At 54.6% G+C, this 17,695-nt stretch overlaps 6 protein-coding genes across 6 annotated transcripts; 4 read left to right on the top strand and 2 right to left on the bottom strand.

Annotated features, from left to right (window-relative positions):
* Positions 1-470: 470 nt before the first annotated feature.
* Positions 471-1,307, top strand: ASPACDRAFT_127534 (YwbE family protein; the record flags this gene model as incomplete). The annotated part of the gene is made up of 1 exon (XM_020197033.1): positions 471-1,307. A coding segment is annotated over exon 1 (491 nt), but the record flags the coding sequence as incomplete, so codon positions are not given.
* A 2,218-nt stretch (positions 1,308-3,525) lies between these two features.
* ASPACDRAFT_55406 (uncharacterized protein) lies at positions 3,526-5,193 on the bottom strand (the record flags this gene model as incomplete). The annotated part of the gene is made up of 2 exons (XM_020202990.1): positions 3,526-5,023; positions 5,081-5,193. 2 exons carry the CDS (start codon positions 5,191-5,193, stop codon positions 3,526-3,528), a joined length of 1,611 nt encoding a protein of 536 aa, XP_020051399.1.
* A 2,367-nt stretch (positions 5,194-7,560) lies between these two features.
* On the bottom strand, positions 7,561-8,357 carry ASPACDRAFT_55405 (glycoside hydrolase family 12 protein; the record flags this gene model as incomplete). Its single annotated transcript, XM_020202989.1, has 2 exons — positions 7,561-7,966; positions 8,026-8,357. The coding sequence occupies 2 exons, from the start codon at positions 8,355-8,357 to the stop codon at positions 7,561-7,563; spliced, it is 738 nt and encodes a 245-aa protein (XP_020051398.1).
* A 1,295-nt stretch (positions 8,358-9,652) lies between these two features.
* Positions 9,653-10,772, top strand: ASPACDRAFT_1860436 (uncharacterized protein; the record flags this gene model as incomplete). Its single annotated transcript, XM_020197743.1, has 1 exon — positions 9,653-10,772. The coding sequence occupies one exon, from the start codon at positions 9,653-9,655 to the stop codon at positions 10,562-10,564; it is 912 nt and encodes a 303-aa protein (XP_020051397.1). The 3' UTR covers positions 10,565-10,772.
* Positions 10,773-11,210: 438 nt separating this feature from the next.
* ASPACDRAFT_55404 (putative cell wall organization protein/glutathione transferase (Gto3)) lies at positions 11,211-12,355 on the top strand (the record flags this gene model as incomplete). The annotated part of the gene is made up of 3 exons (XM_020202988.1): positions 11,211-11,615; positions 11,673-12,137; positions 12,188-12,355. 3 exons carry the CDS (start codon positions 11,211-11,213, stop codon positions 12,353-12,355), a joined length of 1,038 nt encoding a protein of 345 aa, XP_020051396.1.
* Positions 12,356-14,801: 2,446 nt separating this feature from the next.
* On the top strand, positions 14,802-16,572 carry ASPACDRAFT_48162 (DUF4238 domain-containing protein; the record flags this gene model as incomplete). Its single annotated transcript, XM_020202078.1, has 2 exons — positions 14,802-16,224; positions 16,283-16,572. 2 exons carry the CDS (start codon positions 14,802-14,804, stop codon positions 16,570-16,572), a joined length of 1,713 nt encoding a protein of 570 aa, XP_020051395.1.
* Between the last annotated feature and the right edge of the window lie 1,123 nt (positions 16,573-17,695).

The raw sequence follows: 17,695 nt of genomic DNA, 5'->3' as shown, positions 1-17,695 counted from the left end.
GCTTTGCTTCAGTGTCTGACATATTTTAACAATACCTTGGAGTACTAAAATGCATTAGGTGACTATACCTAAGGTGTTTGATTGATACCAGGGTGCTCGATTGCTTGGTACCATATTCTCTAACATACAGAAGCCCAAATTGAACTAGTCTTATTAGAGGGGGCGACCTATACAACCTAGATATATATTATTCTGCGCACCCTAGGAAGTATCATCTGCAGTATTATCGATACAGTCAGAAATCACCTCGTCACCAATTAATCACATCTCCGGACAAAAAGGATCTATCCATCACATCCAATCAAAATCAACATGCAAAAAGAAAGAGCAGAGCATCGCATCTGTACCTCTTACATCCACACCCCGACCTCTCAATCCATCCCACCACCGCGTGCACAGAGCCCGCACAAAGCCCGCACAAACCTTGCATAAATGACTAATCACTCACGTGCCCGCCCACCCCACCCAAACCCATCAAAACCACAACCAACCACCGCACCTGTAACCCCTCTCCAATCAACCATCCCACCCATCCCATCACAAAATGCCCCGCGTCCCCACCACCAAAGAAGTTCTCCCCGGAGCCAACGTGAACATAGTCCTGAAGGCCGATCAACCCACCGGCCGCACCGTCTCGGGGACCATCGCCGACGTGCTGACGCGGGGCAACCACCCGCGGGGCATCAAGGTGCGGCTCACGGATGGGCGGGTGGGGAGGGTGCAGTCTATGAGCACGAGCACGGGGGGCCAGTCTTCAGACCCTGCTGCTGCTGCTGAATTCTCCCGGGGAAGAGCTCCCCGGGACAGGCGGGGGGAGGCAGACGAGCCGCCGCAGAATATCGGGCTGGATGCGTATATCACCCAGCCGTCGCGGCAGAAGCGACGGGGTGGGAGGGTGGAGGTTGCTGGTGGAGGGGGGCTGGATGGTGATGCGGTGGCAGTTGCGGCGGCAGCACCGACGGTGACTTGTCCGGTTTGTGGGGGTTTTGAGGGGGATGAGGCTGCTGTTGCGTATCATGTTGCTTCGCATTTTGATTGAGGGGGTCGTGGTAGCGCTAGATGGGATTAGGTATGGGTATGGGTGGTGTTGGTGGAGTTTGACTGGATTGAGCGAGCAGTTCTGTGCCTTTACTGTGCGGGAAGTGGAAGTGTATGGATGCGCTCTGCTATCGCGGGTTAGTGTGTTCTGGCTTCGCCGAAGTTATTTACGTGTTTGTACGGCAGGCCAGGGATGCGGTTAGCTGACTGTGGAATAGACGGGCTCTGCAACACGGCTAGCGGAGACTTGCAGGCAAGAAAATAAGTATGGTGAATATGGGATTCCCACGCCAGAGCGAGTCAGAACACTTCACTCCTGACATCGCTGTGGAAATGAGTGCCTGAGATGGTCTATCAAGCGATGATGCAATCGACAAGAGCTGGAGAGTCGAGCTGAGAACTGCCTTGGTAATCCGTCCAACTATGGGATGTGCATTATGCAGACGAGTCTCAATGTCGGGCTCAGACCTACCCCCACAACCCCGAAAATCATGGACAGGCAGCAAGCAAACTCGTTGCGAAATATTCACAGAACAAGGTCCGAAATCGATAGCGCATAGCCGCGCAAAAATCAGACACTCCGATTTCAGTCCAGTAGTCAAGTTCTAAGCGGAGAATCCATCTAAATCATCCTAGCGATATTAAACCCCACTGAGTAGACGCTAATCGCTCATCGGACAGTCCTATCCATAGAATCAATCAAGATGGATCTCACCCGGCACGACCAGGCAGCCAGGGTAGGGATGAAGGTAAAGGTAATCCCCCATGTGGCAGTTGCTCATCCGTGGCACTGCAGCCGCGGGCATCGCGTGGCGGAGGCTTTGCCCCCACCGCTGCTACACCAATACGAGCGTGAGGGCGCCCGCCGGGCTAGTCCGCTTAGTGCTGGTGAGCGTCAGCTCCAGCTCCACCTCAGCCTCAGCCTCAGCCCTCATTCCTCAGTCCAGTCCTGTCCTCAGCCCAATGCAACGCAGCCTCCACTTTTCTTTCCTCGCTGTCTGGTAACTTCTAGGTTGGTCCTTGGAAGAGATCGGTCATCTTGGCTCTTGAACTACCCAGAATACAACACTAACTCAGATACGAAAATTCCGCTAGCAGCCTCATTTCGATCTAGCTTGTAGCAAATCACTACGTCACTAGAGCGCACCTCTCCACTATGTGCATAGCAGCACATACTATAACCTATACACGATAGTACTATACACTCTCGATCTGCAAGAATTCTACCTATACATACATCGCCTATTAACAAGCAGTAACATCCACCCCAGTGCCTCAAGTGCTATCTACCATGTTCCTCACCTAATAACTATCCTAAACAATAGCACCCTACCCTGCAGTAGTACTCATCCTTAGATCTATAAAGTGGAATAGTATAGTACCTAAGTACCTAAGTACCTAAACAAAAGAGCCCAGACTCGATCCATCCCTACCCAACTCACCCACCAGCCCAATACCCTCCCCCTCCTCCTTAGTTCCCCCCCCAAAACATGAAACAGCCCCGTCCAGCCCTCCCGTATCCGGAACCCAATCCACCACCACCACCTCCCCAAAGAATATCCCACCCACGAGCACGAGCACGAGCCTCATACACAGTATCACAGTCCAGCACCCCGAAATCACCTAGTACATAGTAATCGCTACACAACAACCCAGAGCACCCCAACACCCATCCAATCGAAGAAAAGTAAGTCCAGAACACGAGCCTCTCACCCACCGACCAACCACAGACAAGGCGCGATCGCGAACCCACCTACCTTACCTTACCCTACCTTATACTATAATCCACTACCCTATAGGACAGGATAGTATCCACTAGCGCAAGGCTAGAGCCCTCCAAGGCATCAAACCAAACAATCCCATTCATCTTGTATCACCCTGCCTAGATTACGGTAGACTAGAGCTAACTATAGCATTGTCCTCGCCCTCTCACTCTATAATCAAACAGGGTAATCCATCCATCCGTGCACCGATACTTGAATTTAGAGAAGTCAGCCACAAAAGCAGATTCACCGAAAAAAAGAAAGGGCTTAAAGCTCAAGGAGGAGTGTTTTATCCACTAACTCAATTTTCCTCTAGCTACAAATACTGAGTAAGTACGAAGTACGCACTAGGATATGTGGATGGGTGGATAGTGCAGTGGGGACAGGCCAGGTCGATCGATCGGATCTTCCTGGGAGGTACGGAGTAGACTGCGGGGCTGGACACTAAACTTACTACGAGGTCGAAGGATGGGACTATTGCAGCCGAAAAAGCAATTATGTGGCGACATGTCCACACCACCAATAACATCGTCAAGCATGCGGGATTGGAAATCAGGATTGGGGGATTAGGAATCAGGATCTGAGTTTCTGGGCTGCGCGATATGGTATCATTGTCTTGTAGTATTGTAGGTTACACTATCACGATCATATAAAAAACTAACCCGACTAGTGATAAAACAGATCCACACAAAGCATGCTTTTCCCCTCATCCTAGATAGCTGGACTAACACTCGGTCCTCGCCACCAGCCCCTCCGTCCCTGTCACCCGATCCCGATACATCCCCTCCACCCATCCCAAGAACCGCTCCACATCGCTCACATTCGACACCAGCCCGAACGACACCCGCACCGCCCCACCCGACGGCAGCCCCAGCAGCTGGATATACTCCTCCACCGTCAGCGTGTCCCGGAACCGTCGCCGCAGGCTCCGGAGCAAGGGTTTCGTGATCCCAAAGGCGTGCTCCGCCGCGCCGGGGTTACAGAAACACCCCGTGCGCAGCGAGATGCCCGCCGCGGCGGACTCCGTCGCGACGATGCGCTCGTCGACGATCTTCCCGGTTCGATCCAGGAAGTTGAAGGCAATCGTGCCGCCGCGGTCGCCGCCGGGATCGACGCCGGGGCTGTTCGGGTCAGGCGCGGGCCCGTAGATCTTCACCATCGGCGAACCGTCGCTGTGTCGCAGCGCCTGCAGCCCCGCCAGACAGTACCCCGTCAGGCAGTGGACGCGGGTGCGGATGTTCTCCATGCCCAAAGATTCGATCCACTTCAGCCCGACCGAGATCTCGGGGATTGCCAGGAAGTTCACCGTGCCGTCCTCGAACGCCCCCTCCGTCGTGGTCAGGCTGTGCCAGTGCACGCCCGTGAGCACGGCTTGCACGGTCCCCCCGGCGAACCACGGCCGGGAGAGGCGCGCGAGAGCGTCCTTGCGGGCGACCAGGCATCCCAGACCTGTCGGGAAGCCAAAGACCTTGTACCAGCTCATCAAAATGAAGTCCGGTTGCGGGTTGGCTGGGGAAAGGTCTAGTCGGTTGGTGGGGAGGTACGCTGCTGCGTCGAGCAGAACGTCATAGCCGGCGTGTTGGGCCGTCGTGATCCACTCGAGTGGGTGGCGAACGCCGCTAAAGTTGCTCTGAGCCGGATAGGCGAAAAGGCCTTTGCGTTTCTTCGGACGAGCCTTCGCATCCGAAGATCGACGAATCCAGGGCCATGTGGTTGGTGTGAGTGCAGAGGCTAGGGCATCGGGATCGACGCGCAGGGACGGGGTCTGGAGCGGGAGGTAGACCGTGCGCGCGTGTCGGCGACGGGCGTACTCTCGGATGCCATTCACCGAGTTGTGGTTGTCAGCGGTGAGGAGGAAAGTCGAGTTGCGGCCGAAAGGGTAGGATTCCCCGATCAGTCGGGCAGCCCCGGTGGCGTTTGCTGTAATGATCACGGTGTAGGTATCTGGGGACGCGTTCAGGAAGCGCAGCACATCGGCGCGGGCTTGTTCCACGAGCTTAGTTGAAGCTTCGCTGGTCGGGTTGGCGGAGTGCGGGTTGCTGAACAGGTCGACGCTCAGTCGTGCCTGATGTGCTTGGTACTGCGCTTTGGCAGCTAGTCCGGCCCCAGTATAGTCCAGGTAGACATGGTTGTTCTCGTCGAGGTAGCTGTATTCGGTTGCACGCAGCCGATCGAACGAAGCAGTGGTCTCGTATTCAGGAAAAGACTTCAGAATATCCCGGCTGGTGCTGACAGCAACCTCGGCCTCAGGCTCGCTGGTTGGAAGACTGGAAGTAGACGAAGGAGGGGTAGGAGGCAGACGGGTAGGGGCTTTGAGGGTATATCCCAGTGAAGGGGGGATGGCCAGCTTCAGGTCAGCCGGGGGGAGCATCTGCGGGATGAATGACTGCATGTTTGGAAGCAAGTATATAACGAATCAATTATCAGATGTATGGAAAATATGGATGGACCTGAGGCAGACAACCAGCGAGGGGTCGCCTTTATAGCTTTGCAAGGGGACCCCCATACTGTGAGATTGAGTTCCGCAGCCGGGCACACAAAGCCATTCTTCGATCGAGACCATCAGCCTCCCGCCGTCAATTTGGCCCGAGAAAATCCCATGATGCTGTCAGGCGAACCCTCCAAGCCAGCCGGGTGCGGTTCCCCCTGCGCCAGAGAATCCTGCGCCTCGGCGTCGCTCCCCTTCACGATCCCCGACTCGTGTTTGCTGACCGCTGTCATTCGCAGACGGCGCAACCCGCCATGGATCAGGGGTGGTGAGAAGGGAGCATCCTAGCTGGATAGTGGGTATCCCCATGCAGGTCCAGCTCTGTTGCGTGCTGATAACGGCAGTGCAGTCACCGTGGCCGGCGTTCGTTGAGATGCTTATGCGAGCTGGATGCGATTGGCACGACGAGGACCCTGCTGCGGGGTGATAAGATGTGAGCAGGTCGCATTGTATCGCCAAGTAGCCAAGCGAAATTGAGGCCCAACGAGACCAAAATTCGGCCCTGTGAGGGCAGTGTTCGTGTTCTGGAGATAGTAGGTAAGCCTAGCATTCCCGACAGAAAAATGAGGAGAGCTGACTGTCGATCTAGAGATAATAGCCTTGTTCGCAGGACGAACACGACAAGACAATAGCCGGAATAAGCGACACTCGCTGGAGCCCGCGATTTAGCCATTGCGCTTCGATTGGCCGGTGTATAGCAGCCAGACTATTACTCCTAGTGCGATCAATGCGCTGAGTAGCCTATGAGATGGCCCAGGGCGACTCACCACTAGCAGATCTCGCAGACCCTGGTACGAACATGTGTTCCTGGTCGGGAAAGCAAGCTGTGGAGGTCATCTGCTGGGCGGTGGATTTGGCGAATGCCAGCTTTCCAGCTGCCCCTCAGGTTCACTTTGCTGACATACCTGGTGGCGTCGCAGGGCTTGGCTGGCTGCTCTAGTGGAGGAATTGGAATGATATCACAGTGACAAACGTGCTGATTCTGATGCTGTTCCCATCGTTGATGTCAAAGACAGTCAAGCAGCATAAGCCGGAGATAAAAAAAAGTATCGTTGGTAAGGATCAGGGATGAAGCAAAGGAAGAGGAAGCCTTCCTCGGTCGACCGCCAGCCAACCCGGAGATGTTTTCACCGCCCGCTCGGACCATTTGTTCTTTTCCTTCTTTCCTCCTTCCCCTTCCCCAAACTCAAATTATCAGTGCTTTTGATCTACGACTCACAAGCCATTTGTTACATTATCTGGGGAAATCCCCCAGCGCTGCTCTATCTTCAATTCAACCATTGCAAACCCATCTACCCCCCTTAGGCACGAATGTCCCCCCCCCAGTATGACGGACATACACAACGACCAACCGCAGCCCGACAGACCGAGTATTTGGAATTGCCCATGCATCGCATCACAGCCAGCCCACCAAATCACGGCGGCTAGTTCTCCTTCCTGCGTGCATGGCATCTGATTGAAGGATTCCAGTTGCGCCCACCGATGTATCCGCGTTCTGACTGCAGTGGCCATCACTCGAACCGTCTACTGGCGTTCGGGCTCGACAGTCAGATATTGTTAAAGGGTGTCTAGGTGTCTACGGAGGTGTCCACTAATTAAGGCTGCATTGACCGCTGGGCACTCCACAGATCCACAGCTCAGGGTCACTTCTGCTCCACCAACACGCAGTGATATTATTCCTTGCTAATCGCATTCGCTTTCTTAATCGAAGATATTTGAATCGTGAAGTAGTATAGATGGGATCCGGCACCGGTATCGCCCAAGTCACACAGCAGCATAGTCTGCGTCACCCCAGCATCGTACAGCCGCGCAAGGTGACTCGTGTATCTGAGACCTGCGTGAGCCTTGGAATCCGGACGGTCGGTGATGGTCGGTCTCGACGACGGCATTTGCTGCGACCATCTGATCTGGATTGGGGGGGTGTTGCGAGTGCGAATACCGAGCGGGGTTTGCGTGGGTTGTACGCAGGGGGGTGGTGAATATCATGCACTGTCGCTCTCTAGCTTCAATTGTATAGTCCTCCGTTCGACGCCCCGAAATGTGACAGGAATGCGGTTCTCGTCCAATCACCCCTTGAAAGCTAGTGACCAGATCCCATGACCGGATAGTTCCGCAACCCAATCTCGCATCCTCAACTGTGGAATCTCCCGCACACTATCTTTCGATTGCCAGTGGGAATAGCTATCACATCGATCGTTATCGGACAAACAGTACTCTACACACTTTCCACTATCCATCTCCCCTCTACCCAAATCGCAAACCACCCTAACACTAAGCGTTAATGCTAATCTCATACGGCGCAACAGTAAACCACGCATCCGACCCCGTCATCGGCTCCGTTCCCGCCCCAAGCGTCTGGAGGTACAGACTCGATGAGACGCCCTCGTTGTCGATCAGATAGTTGAAAAAGTCCATGATATCGCCGGAGTAGTCCTGGACATTCTCACGGGCCACGAAGCTGAAGACCGTCCAGTCGTTCGGGCCCTTGTACAGATCCCACACGCGGCCGCCGATGGTCGGGCTGGCGATCGGACCGTCCGCGTTGCCGATCGGCTCGATGCCGCCGTACACGCCCAGCCAGACCATGACCTCGTACTCATGGGTGGCGGTGGTGGAGGCGGTGGTGGAGAAGAAGGCGTCGTAGGAGACGTCGGCTTTGAGGTCGGTGCCGGTGTAGCTGTCGATCGGTTAGTGACCCCGGGTGCGTTTCGCTTGCAGGATGCTGCAAAGACTTACCTCCACGACCACGTAGTGGGGATGCTGGTGATGGAGCTGAGTTGCTTCGCGCCGACGTTCAGCACCGCGTTGGGGTAGCTCTTGACGTAGTCGGCGCCGCCGGCCCAGGTCCACGAGGTCTGCCACGAGATGGAGTTGCCGCTCACATAGTCGAGGTAGGTGCACTCCGAGCCGGAGGTGGCGTAGTCCTCGCCCCAGAGGTTGTTGTAGAGGATGAAGTCGTCGGTGGTGATGATGTTGTTCTTGGTGCAGATGCTCTCGATCGCGTCGCGGGCGGTGCGATGCGCGGCAAGCGCGGGCGCAGCGAGGAGGGCAAGAGCGTACGGTCTCATGACGATAGCACGACGGAGTTGGATTTTATCCGATTGACTGAGCTCGAGAAGACCGAGGATTATCGCGATTATATCCTGGGTCGCAAACTCAGGGGTTTCCGCCCCCACGGATTAGTGTGAGAGTGTCTCTGCTTCTATGGGAGTGTTGATCCTCTGATTGCCTGTTCCTGACCCCATGTTGGTGGCTGAGCCGGAATTAGATCGATGTCGCTTGAAGCTTGGGATCCACCTCTGGGCGATGCCAAGTTCGATTGGTAGATTGATTACCGCAGGATCAGGCAAGTCTGCCTTGCCTTGACGATTCACAACATCACTGAATGGTCACATGACCCATCGGTAATGTTCGGGAACGATACTCCGCGCTGGTCCGATAGTATAGTCACGTGACAAGTCACCGCAAACAATATTTCTCGAAATCTCCTGTGAAAGACAGCCACCTGTATACGCCGGTAGTATACTTTTATGAATCCCCGCAAGCTGAGCGGTATTGATCAGGTGATTGGCGGTACTATTATAGAAGCACAGAGCCGTTCCTCGACGTCCTCTAGGATCATTCCGCGATGGCAGAGCCAGAGACAGAAGCACCACTTGCTGCCGAAAGGTTACCGTGCGTTCACTCGACCTTCGGAGGCAACATCCAAAGCATTTTGCCCCCATGCTTTTTCCCTTGAAGGATATGTCTTAGACCGCGTCCTTAAACGTGGAGAGCCACGGCCACGTGATGCTCAAAGACAACATCATGATTCTATTATTGTGCTGTTCTAGAAAATGTATCTGTGCCTATGGTGAGACGTGTCACCACAAGGCACTACGGCAGTGAATTGTTGTCTTCTATTGGCTTGCACTCAGTTTATGACTCTCGATCAATTGCATGCGCTGTCCTTACGCGAGTCCTTTCTCCATCGATAAAAGCTTGATCTATCATCTTTGTCCAATCTCTGACCATCTCATTACACAGTCAGCTTAGAGGTCAATTGTCATCTTCAAGCCGTCGTGTCTAGTTCTTGCTGTCCCAATGGATCCTGGATGGGCTATTGGAAGAAATGTGGGCAGCACAGAACGAGACCTCCAGTAGCAGGCGCACTATCGCGCAGGTTTTTCTTCTCGTCTAGTATATACAATGAATGATGGACTCGGGAGGAGACTTCTGGGTCTATTTAGTGCCGGAACTGGGTCTATTTAGTGCCGGAATACAAATCCGTTTGGAGTTAGCAAAGGCGACGAGGTGTGCAGCCCCACTCTCCTCTATCAATCGGCCTTCGGACACCCATACTGTACAATCCTCACCCCATCGGATGTCCTCATACATTCGCAGCCCTGAGTCCTATATAATCAGCCAGCTTTCCCACCCGTCCTTCAACCAAGCACTTCTCCTATACTCTCACTCTTCACGACGCTGCAAAGCACTCCCAGCCATCATGCTGAGCCACACTCTGACCTTTGCCTCCCTCCTGCTTGGTTTAGCCCTCGCCTCCACCCCGGAGACCCTCACCGTCCACAGCTCGCACGGTGCTGACCACCGTGCACTGATCCAGAGCATCTACGACGCCAACGGGGGCACTTTCTCGTTGAGCCACCTGGGCGAGCACTTCGAGACGGCCAGCATCAGCGGGCTGGTCCTCTTCAACTCGACCGCCGAGTACGACCTTCCGTCGTGGTGGACCTCCGCTTCCTCCCCAGTCGGCAACCTCAGCACGGTCCCCCTCACCAGCAGTTCCAACCACCGGCGGCGTGCGGCCGTCAGCTACGCCAACCCGGTGTGCGAGACGCCGCCGACGGACGACTACCGGCTCCTGACAAAGGCGCAGCAGGAGTTCTTGGCCGGGCCCGCATGCAACGCGCTCAGCTACATCGCGCCGGACGTCTTCGCGTATTTCGGGCTGATCGCCTCCAACGTCAAGTGTGGCGCCGACCTGACCTTCACCTGCCAGGTGGGCATCACCATAGCTGCCACCGAGGCCGGCCGCTGGCTGGGCACGGGCATCCAGAACGCTTGCGCCGAGACCCTGGCCTCCCTCGACGCCGAGTGCCCCGAGGTCGGCGGCGCCTTCGAGGCCACCGTCGCCGCGACGGGCTCGACCTTCGTCGTCTCCGCCACCGCCAACTCGCTCGGCGAGGCCGGCTGCGATGACCTCTCCGTTTCCACTTCCGTGTGCTATGCGTACACGTGCAATGGGGAATGTAATCCGGGGAATGAGTTGCCCTGAAGGGGGAGAAGAAGGGGGGGGATTAGGAAATCAGGCGTTTAAACCCCGTTTGGTTGCTAGGGTATAAAGGGTTGAATGGTTCTCCTGAGCTCTAGACGATTTCGTGCAATGGGCTAAGTATTTCTGCTGGTAAATTGGTTTCCAGTCAAAGACTCGTCGACCAAGCCATCGAGCGCTAGTCTGTCTTCTCCAGCAAAGTGGTCCGGGCTTTATGGTCTGCCGTAGGATTTGATTGTATAGGATGCAGGTCAGCTGGCGCTGCTGTGTCGTGATACTTATATCTTGAATCTCACTCGAAGATAACTTCTCTCAGTAGTCTTACAAAGATTGATATAAACAATTAAAAGTACTCATGACTTTACCAATCAAATGAACATGGTAATAGTCAAAAGCTTCAGTTATGAAAACAGTCTACATGCTCATTCCAGTGGTACTGATGTTGCTATCTTTATGATTAGTAGACAAATTTGATACCTGTATTTACTTTGATAGGTGTAATAGTGGTTACTACGGTGGTCGCCTTACCGGGTTGCTGCCGATTATGCCGAGTTAGCGCAGATGACGTCAGCGGACCGTCCCCGCCCCGCTTATCACCACCAACCCATCGCAACAACTTGAGCTTCACATCTCCCCAAATCAGCACACAATGGCCTCCGAATCTCCCTCCGAACAGGTACATCAGCCTGGCACCGCCGACGGCTGGCACGGTATCATCCCCAGCAATGCCTTCCCCGCCGAGCCCAACCGCTACCACCTGTACATCGGGCTGTTCTGCCCGTTCGCGCACCGCGTCAACTTCGTCCGCCACCTGAAGGGCCTCACCAACATCATCCGCACCAGCGTGGTCAAGCCCTACCCCAAGGGCGACTCGAAAGGCTGGCCCGGGTGGAAATTCCCGGCTACCGACACCGAGTACCCCGGCGCGACGGTGGACAACCTCTTCGGGGAGGACTACCTGCACAAGGTGTACTTCCGGGCGGATCCGGAGTACAAGGGACGGTACTCGGTGCCATTACTGTGGGACACGAAGAGCAACACGGCCGTTGCCAACGTATGTCCTCTTGACGCCTGATTTAGCTCCTCATCAACCGCTCACAGCACGCAACAGGAAAGCATCGACATTCTGCGCTGGCTGCCCCGCGCCTTCGACGCGCACATCCCGCCCGCCCTCGCCGCGATCGACCTGTACCCGTCCCACCTGCGCGCCAAGATCGACGCCATCAGCCCCTGGCTCCAGGCCGACCTCAACACCGGCGTGTACAAGGCCGGCTTCGCCGAGACGCAGGAGGTCTACAACGAGAAGGTGATCCCGGTGTTTGGGGCGCTCAACAAGCTCGAGCGCCTCGTCGCCGCCCACGGGGGACCGTTTGTGCTGGGCAAGGAGATGACGGAGCTCGACGTGCTGCTGTACGCGACGCTGATTCGGTTCGACACGGTGTACGTGCAGCACTTCAAGTGCAATCTCGGGACCATCCGGCATGATTATCCCGTGTTGAATAACTGGCTGAAGGGGATGTACTGGGATGTGCCGGCGGCGCGCGCGAGTACGGACTTCCGGCATATCAAGGAGAATGTAAGCTGTGTCTTCCTGGGGGGGGATGGAGTGGAGCTGACAGGGAATAGTATACCAAGAGTCACGAGATGATCAATCCGCGGGCGATTACGCCGGTCGGGCCGTATCCGGATGTTGAGGAGGGGGTGGAGCGGGATTGGGGGGTGTTGAGGGTGGGAGGGGTGAAGCACCCGAAGGTTTTGGAGTATGAGGCTGGGATTCCGGATGCGGAGGTTTAGCGTCGATGTCAGTAAGGATGTTTAGGATATCCCTGGGAAAGTGATGAGGTTGCAAGACCCGGTTGTGAAATCCAGAGCATCGGTCCGCAGTAGCCTGCCAAGAGAGAAGCAATACCCCTAGCCAGAGCTTCCTGGGCCTCGGCGATCTTCCTGCATACTCGTCTCCCCTAATGCTCACCACAATTGAGAGATTCCGACTGTAAAGTGACTACGAGTACCCTATCTCAAGGACCAGAAGGTGGACGATCATTCACGTGCCTCGGCAAACGCGAGACAACTAGCGTCGCAGCAGGAAGTATATTTCGGCAACCATGGAACCCGTCGGGACGATCGGCTCAAGATCGCCAGGAACCGACCATAGTGCAGGCATCGGGTTCTGCATAAACACAATGTACGGTGTAAGTTACTGCACTCATAGTCTCGCTAACCTGCATAAAATGTTACAGGATAGTCTGGAGACACCCCGCCGTTTCACCCAGCTACCCCACACTGTTCCATTTATTTCCGACCACGGAGTCCTGCAGGAGTTCATGCAGAGAGACTTGACCACCTGTTCCCGCTCCATCCATGAGCCTAGAAATACAGTTTATACCTAGTACTCAAGATCGAGTACCGTTAACAACACAACACCCTACTCCCAATACCCAAACCCAAGACCAGAAGATCCCAAAAACAAGTCCCCCAAACTAAACACGGGCACAAGTACAAAACAACCGACCCAAAAATCAGTCCCGGCTGGATCTCTCCCGACGCGAACCAACGTAAACCCCAACCCAAATTTGAGCTACCTCAACCTCCGACAATGGGGAACTTCAGGTTCAGATTCAGATACGAAACCCAATTCTCGGGAAGGCCCCTACCCCTATCTCTCCACCACGCACCCACCACGCACTTTATCCTGAAGTGCAGTACTATGCAATACAGAAGCAAGATATAAACCCCCCCCTCCTACTCCCCCCAGAACAAATCCATCCAACAACATCGCAGGCTCGGTATCCTTCACTTCACTTCACTCCACTTTATCTTTCCTCCAACAACATAATTCTCTCGAAGAGATAATACCTAATTCTAATCGTGCGTCGTTCTTCTTCTTCCTCAAATCACCTCCCAACCCCCTAAAATATCTATTATACTAAACGAACAATACAGAAAATGCAATTCACCATCCTCACCACCCTCACCACCCTCTTCCTGGCCGCCTTCGCCGCCGCCAACCCGGAGGCTAACCCGAACCCCGAACCGTTCAACATCGGCTTCGGCGTCGATGCCGCTGCCAACGCTGCTGCTGAGGTTGCTGCGCAGGCGGGGGCGGGGTTGGGTGCGGGTGTGCATATCTAAGCCCACCACCAGCTTGCGGAGATCGAGATGCTGGTAAGTGGTTCAGATCTTCTGTTACTCTGCTGGTGCGCTAACCTGTTTTTCTCTCGACTGGTTGAAAGGCTGATCCATTGTTGGTGAATTTTGCAGTGTTGTGGTTGGTATGGATGGGACTTTGAAGTTCGGAATCATAATCGGTTGGTTGGTTGGTTGGTTGGTCGGATGGCTGTCAGATATAGGGAGAGAGGCTGGGTCTCGAGCAGTTCGTGTCTTTAGTTTCGCTAATGGGGGTTAAGGTTACGATATTGTGTTTCCCCTTTTAGGGTTGTTGCGAGGTGCAAAGATTCTACGGTTGCACTTTGTATCTGTAGAATCAAAGTGCAGTAGTGATTACGAAGTACTGATCTCTTAGATATGGGCAACATAATTACAATGAAGTGTGCATTTGGATCTGCAAAGCAAGCCTTGCCTATTTTCTTGATATTATCCTGCTCTACTACTACCATGTCAGTGTTTAAACGGTTATCAGTCCCCGACATTCAAAACAAACAATTCTGTCAAATGAGTACTTAATCTTCTAGTCAGTCCCCTCTGGATTACAGCTCCCTACCTTTTGTAGCATAGACCAAGTACCGACTGCCGACAATTTGTGGGAAGAGATCGTAGTTGAATTCGGATTTCTCTAGGCTCGATTCCCAGATCCGCAAGTCATCGAAGCGGTGCGTTGTAATACTTTCATGACAAGAGATATGATTGTATCGACAAGGACAGACATAGGCATATCCGATTTAGACAAGCACCAATTCGCAGTACGCAAGTCTGACCAACCCAAAGGATTGCGGCACAGCTGGCATGCCTCGCTGGTGGAGGCGCTAAACGTCACGGCTGGGGTTCTACGGTTCCCTCGTCACAATGTGACGGCGCTTCCATCGTGGCTCACTTGCACCACATCAAGAGTTCGTGGCCTGTCGTTTCTGGTCAAGGCTGACGAGGCGCACACTGTGTAGAGAGTTATTACAGACAAGAAACCCCTCATTCTCGCCATCGCTGTGCTGCTCTCTGAGCGTTCACACGATACCCACTGTCTGGCTACCGATCCCTCAAGCTCTTACGTCTAGACATGGCAAACATGACAGAACGCGGGCAGCAGAAACATCACTTTATACCACGGTTTATTCTGCGAAAGTTCGCCCCGACGGAGCAGCCACCAGCTGGGCCGGCCGCATCCCCCAGCGCAGCCTCGCGCCGTCGCGACTTTCTCGTGAACAAGGTCGACCTGCAGATCCCAGCGCTGACCCAGCGTCCGGTGTCGACCGAGTTCGCCCTTGTGGACATGTACCGCGACCCGGGGTTCGACGAGAACCCGAACCACCTGGAAGAGAAGCTATCGAGGCTCGAGGGTCGCGCGAGCGAGATTATCGCCAAAGCGGGTCGGACCTTCGCCGCCCGTGGCTCGATCCTCACGCTGCAACGGATCGAAGTCGACACGCTGCGCAAGTTTCTCTTCCTCATGAAGTATCGGAACACGGGGATGTTCGACCGGTACAACCACGATGATGCTCGCAGCTACCAGGCCGACGACCGCGCGCGTATGTTGCGGTACATGCAGACCAAAGGATTCGCGACGCCACGCGACGTGTGGTTCGACAACCTGCGGCAGATCCTGGACCTGGAGCTGGATGATGCGGGGAGAAGCTGGCGCGAGACGCTGCGCCGCCGGATCTACCCGGACGACGCGGCCATGTTCGAGCATCACCTCCTGCACAGCTTCATGGCGTTCGGGGAGCCGGACGACCCTCAGGAGGAGTTTCTGCTGACCGAGAACGCGTTTGGCATCTTCGAGGGGCCGTGCTCGACGACCGTGGACCCGCAGAGCGGGCACAGGGAGATCAGTGTGTATACCGAGTTCCACAATTTCGCACCGCTCGCGCCTCGACTCGCGATCATCCTGCGGAGCAACCTGCTGCCGTTCCCGGGCGATCGGGGGCTCGCGCAATCCCTACGCGCCAGCCTGGTAGAAGCACAGCGCGCGGCCCACCACCACCCGGACGAGGCGGGATCAATGCTGCTCGATTTACCCATCCGTCCGTGCGAGACCAGCTACCACAACCCGGTCGTCGTCGTCGTCGACTCGCCCGCCGCGTTTCACCGCAACGACCAGTTCCGGTTCCAGTGCTTTCGGCTGTCCTCCGCCCACGTGGCCACCATCAACAGCCTCTTCCTAGAGGAAGCGTACCCTACCGCCTCGATCGTCTACCACTCCCCGGTATCCCTTCGGGCGAGCATCGAGAGATATTTGGCAGATGAGGACCCCCGCTTGAAACAAGTGCTGGACGTGCCGGGCGACCGACGGCGCGCATACCTCGGCGCACTGCAGAAAGTCCTCGCCGATCTGGGCGGCTCGGCCCAGTGCCGCATCCACCCGTTCGACCTCGCGGTGGCGCGAGTCCGAGTCCATATGGCCATGAATGTGGGGTTGCTGGTTGGGATTCAACTGCTGGGGAGCCTGCCGCGGCGAAGCCTGCCGCCCGTGTATCGTCGGCTCAGACCAGGTAAGTCAATCGTAGTCTAGCGATCACAAAGCCCGTGGATGCTGACGCGGTCGCGTAGACGCCACCCTGGAGACATTCTGGTACGACCTAGATCAGGCCAGACGGCTCATGGTGCTGAGAACAAAGATTGATCGGGCGATTTCGACCTCCAAGCTCACAGAGGGGGCTAAAACCCTGGTCCGGGGCCGGAGAGATGTGTTCTTCGGGAGCTTCCCCCCAGGTAGACAGTGGCTGCTGTGGAAGATCGCGCGGAATATGAGCCGGTGTGACGTGGGCGATACTCTGGATCCTATACCAATCTTGGACCTGAATGGCCCTGAAGATGCGTTTTGGACCTTGCCGTTCTGATTGTCAGGTTGGGAGCTGTCAGAATTCGCGCCGTATGGATTTCAGGGTGATCAAGGCGTATCCCGCCCTTTTTTGTTTCTTTTTCGTTTCTGGAGGTAATAGCAGGCTTGGGAACAAGCTACTCATTCACTCACTGGTGGAGGAGAATTGAGGACTCCAAACTCATTGCCATAACAAATCATAACTGGTCTCTAAGTGTAGGTAGTCTTTTTCGTGTTCTATAGTGCCGGGTTCGAGGTGAGTCGCCGACCCCAGCCTGATTACCTGGTGTTAATTTGAGAGTTAGGTTGATTCAAATATGTGATCCATTCAAGTCTTCCTCTTTATATAGAAGGAAGTGATTTTGGTTAAGAGGTCTAATATTAATGCAGTAAATGACCAGGGGGAACCCTTTCTGAAGTATGATATCAGAGACTTCTTGAGTCGAACATATTTTTTACCTACAACGTAATTCGAGATTTCGACTATGAAAGATATTGTACCTTTTCTTAAGATATCCCCGAACCTTAGCAGAAAGAGTTTATCAAATATTTAGGCTTATTAGAAAGCTTCGTTCTTGTCCTATCGACTCCCAGAGCTTTTGATTGTAAAATGAAAGAAGGTATTCGAGTTTGAACAACCACTACTCATTCGTGAGGTGGAGGTGACCAACCAACCCGTGGTGGGGGTGCCGCTCGCAGCAACCAGCCAGTGCATGCCGTAATGAGAGCGTTTATGCTTTTCAGATGCAAGGATGACTCAGCCAGGCGCGACATAGTCAACTACATCCATGACATGACCCCGTCGGAGCTGCATCTCTTGCTGCATCTCCCAACAACCCCATAGCACTCATCTAGCAAGACATATGCCATAGCATCAATTGAGCAACAGAATAACCCATGCAAAGAAAAGAAGCTCAAGCGTAACATCATCAATTTGCCCATCAATCCACTCCCCATGCCACCAGGACACAAAAGAACATGCACATCGATCCACAACACACATCTATATATACACCGAAAGTAAAGGATAACGAGAGAATAGAAAGGTAGGGAACGAACCCAAGCCCCCCACAGCCACTGCAGCTTAGAGCCGAGCCACAACACCCACCAACCACCAGCACACAATTCCCAGACACAATCCC

Source organism: Aspergillus aculeatus, assembly GCF_001890905.1.
Source record: "Aspergillus aculeatus ATCC 16872 unplaced genomic scaffold ASPACscaffold_22, whole genome shotgun sequence".
Lineage (NCBI taxonomy): Eukaryota > Fungi > Ascomycota > Eurotiomycetes > Eurotiales > Aspergillaceae > Aspergillus > Aspergillus aculeatus.
This window is presented reverse-complemented; position numbering and strand designations above follow the sequence as displayed.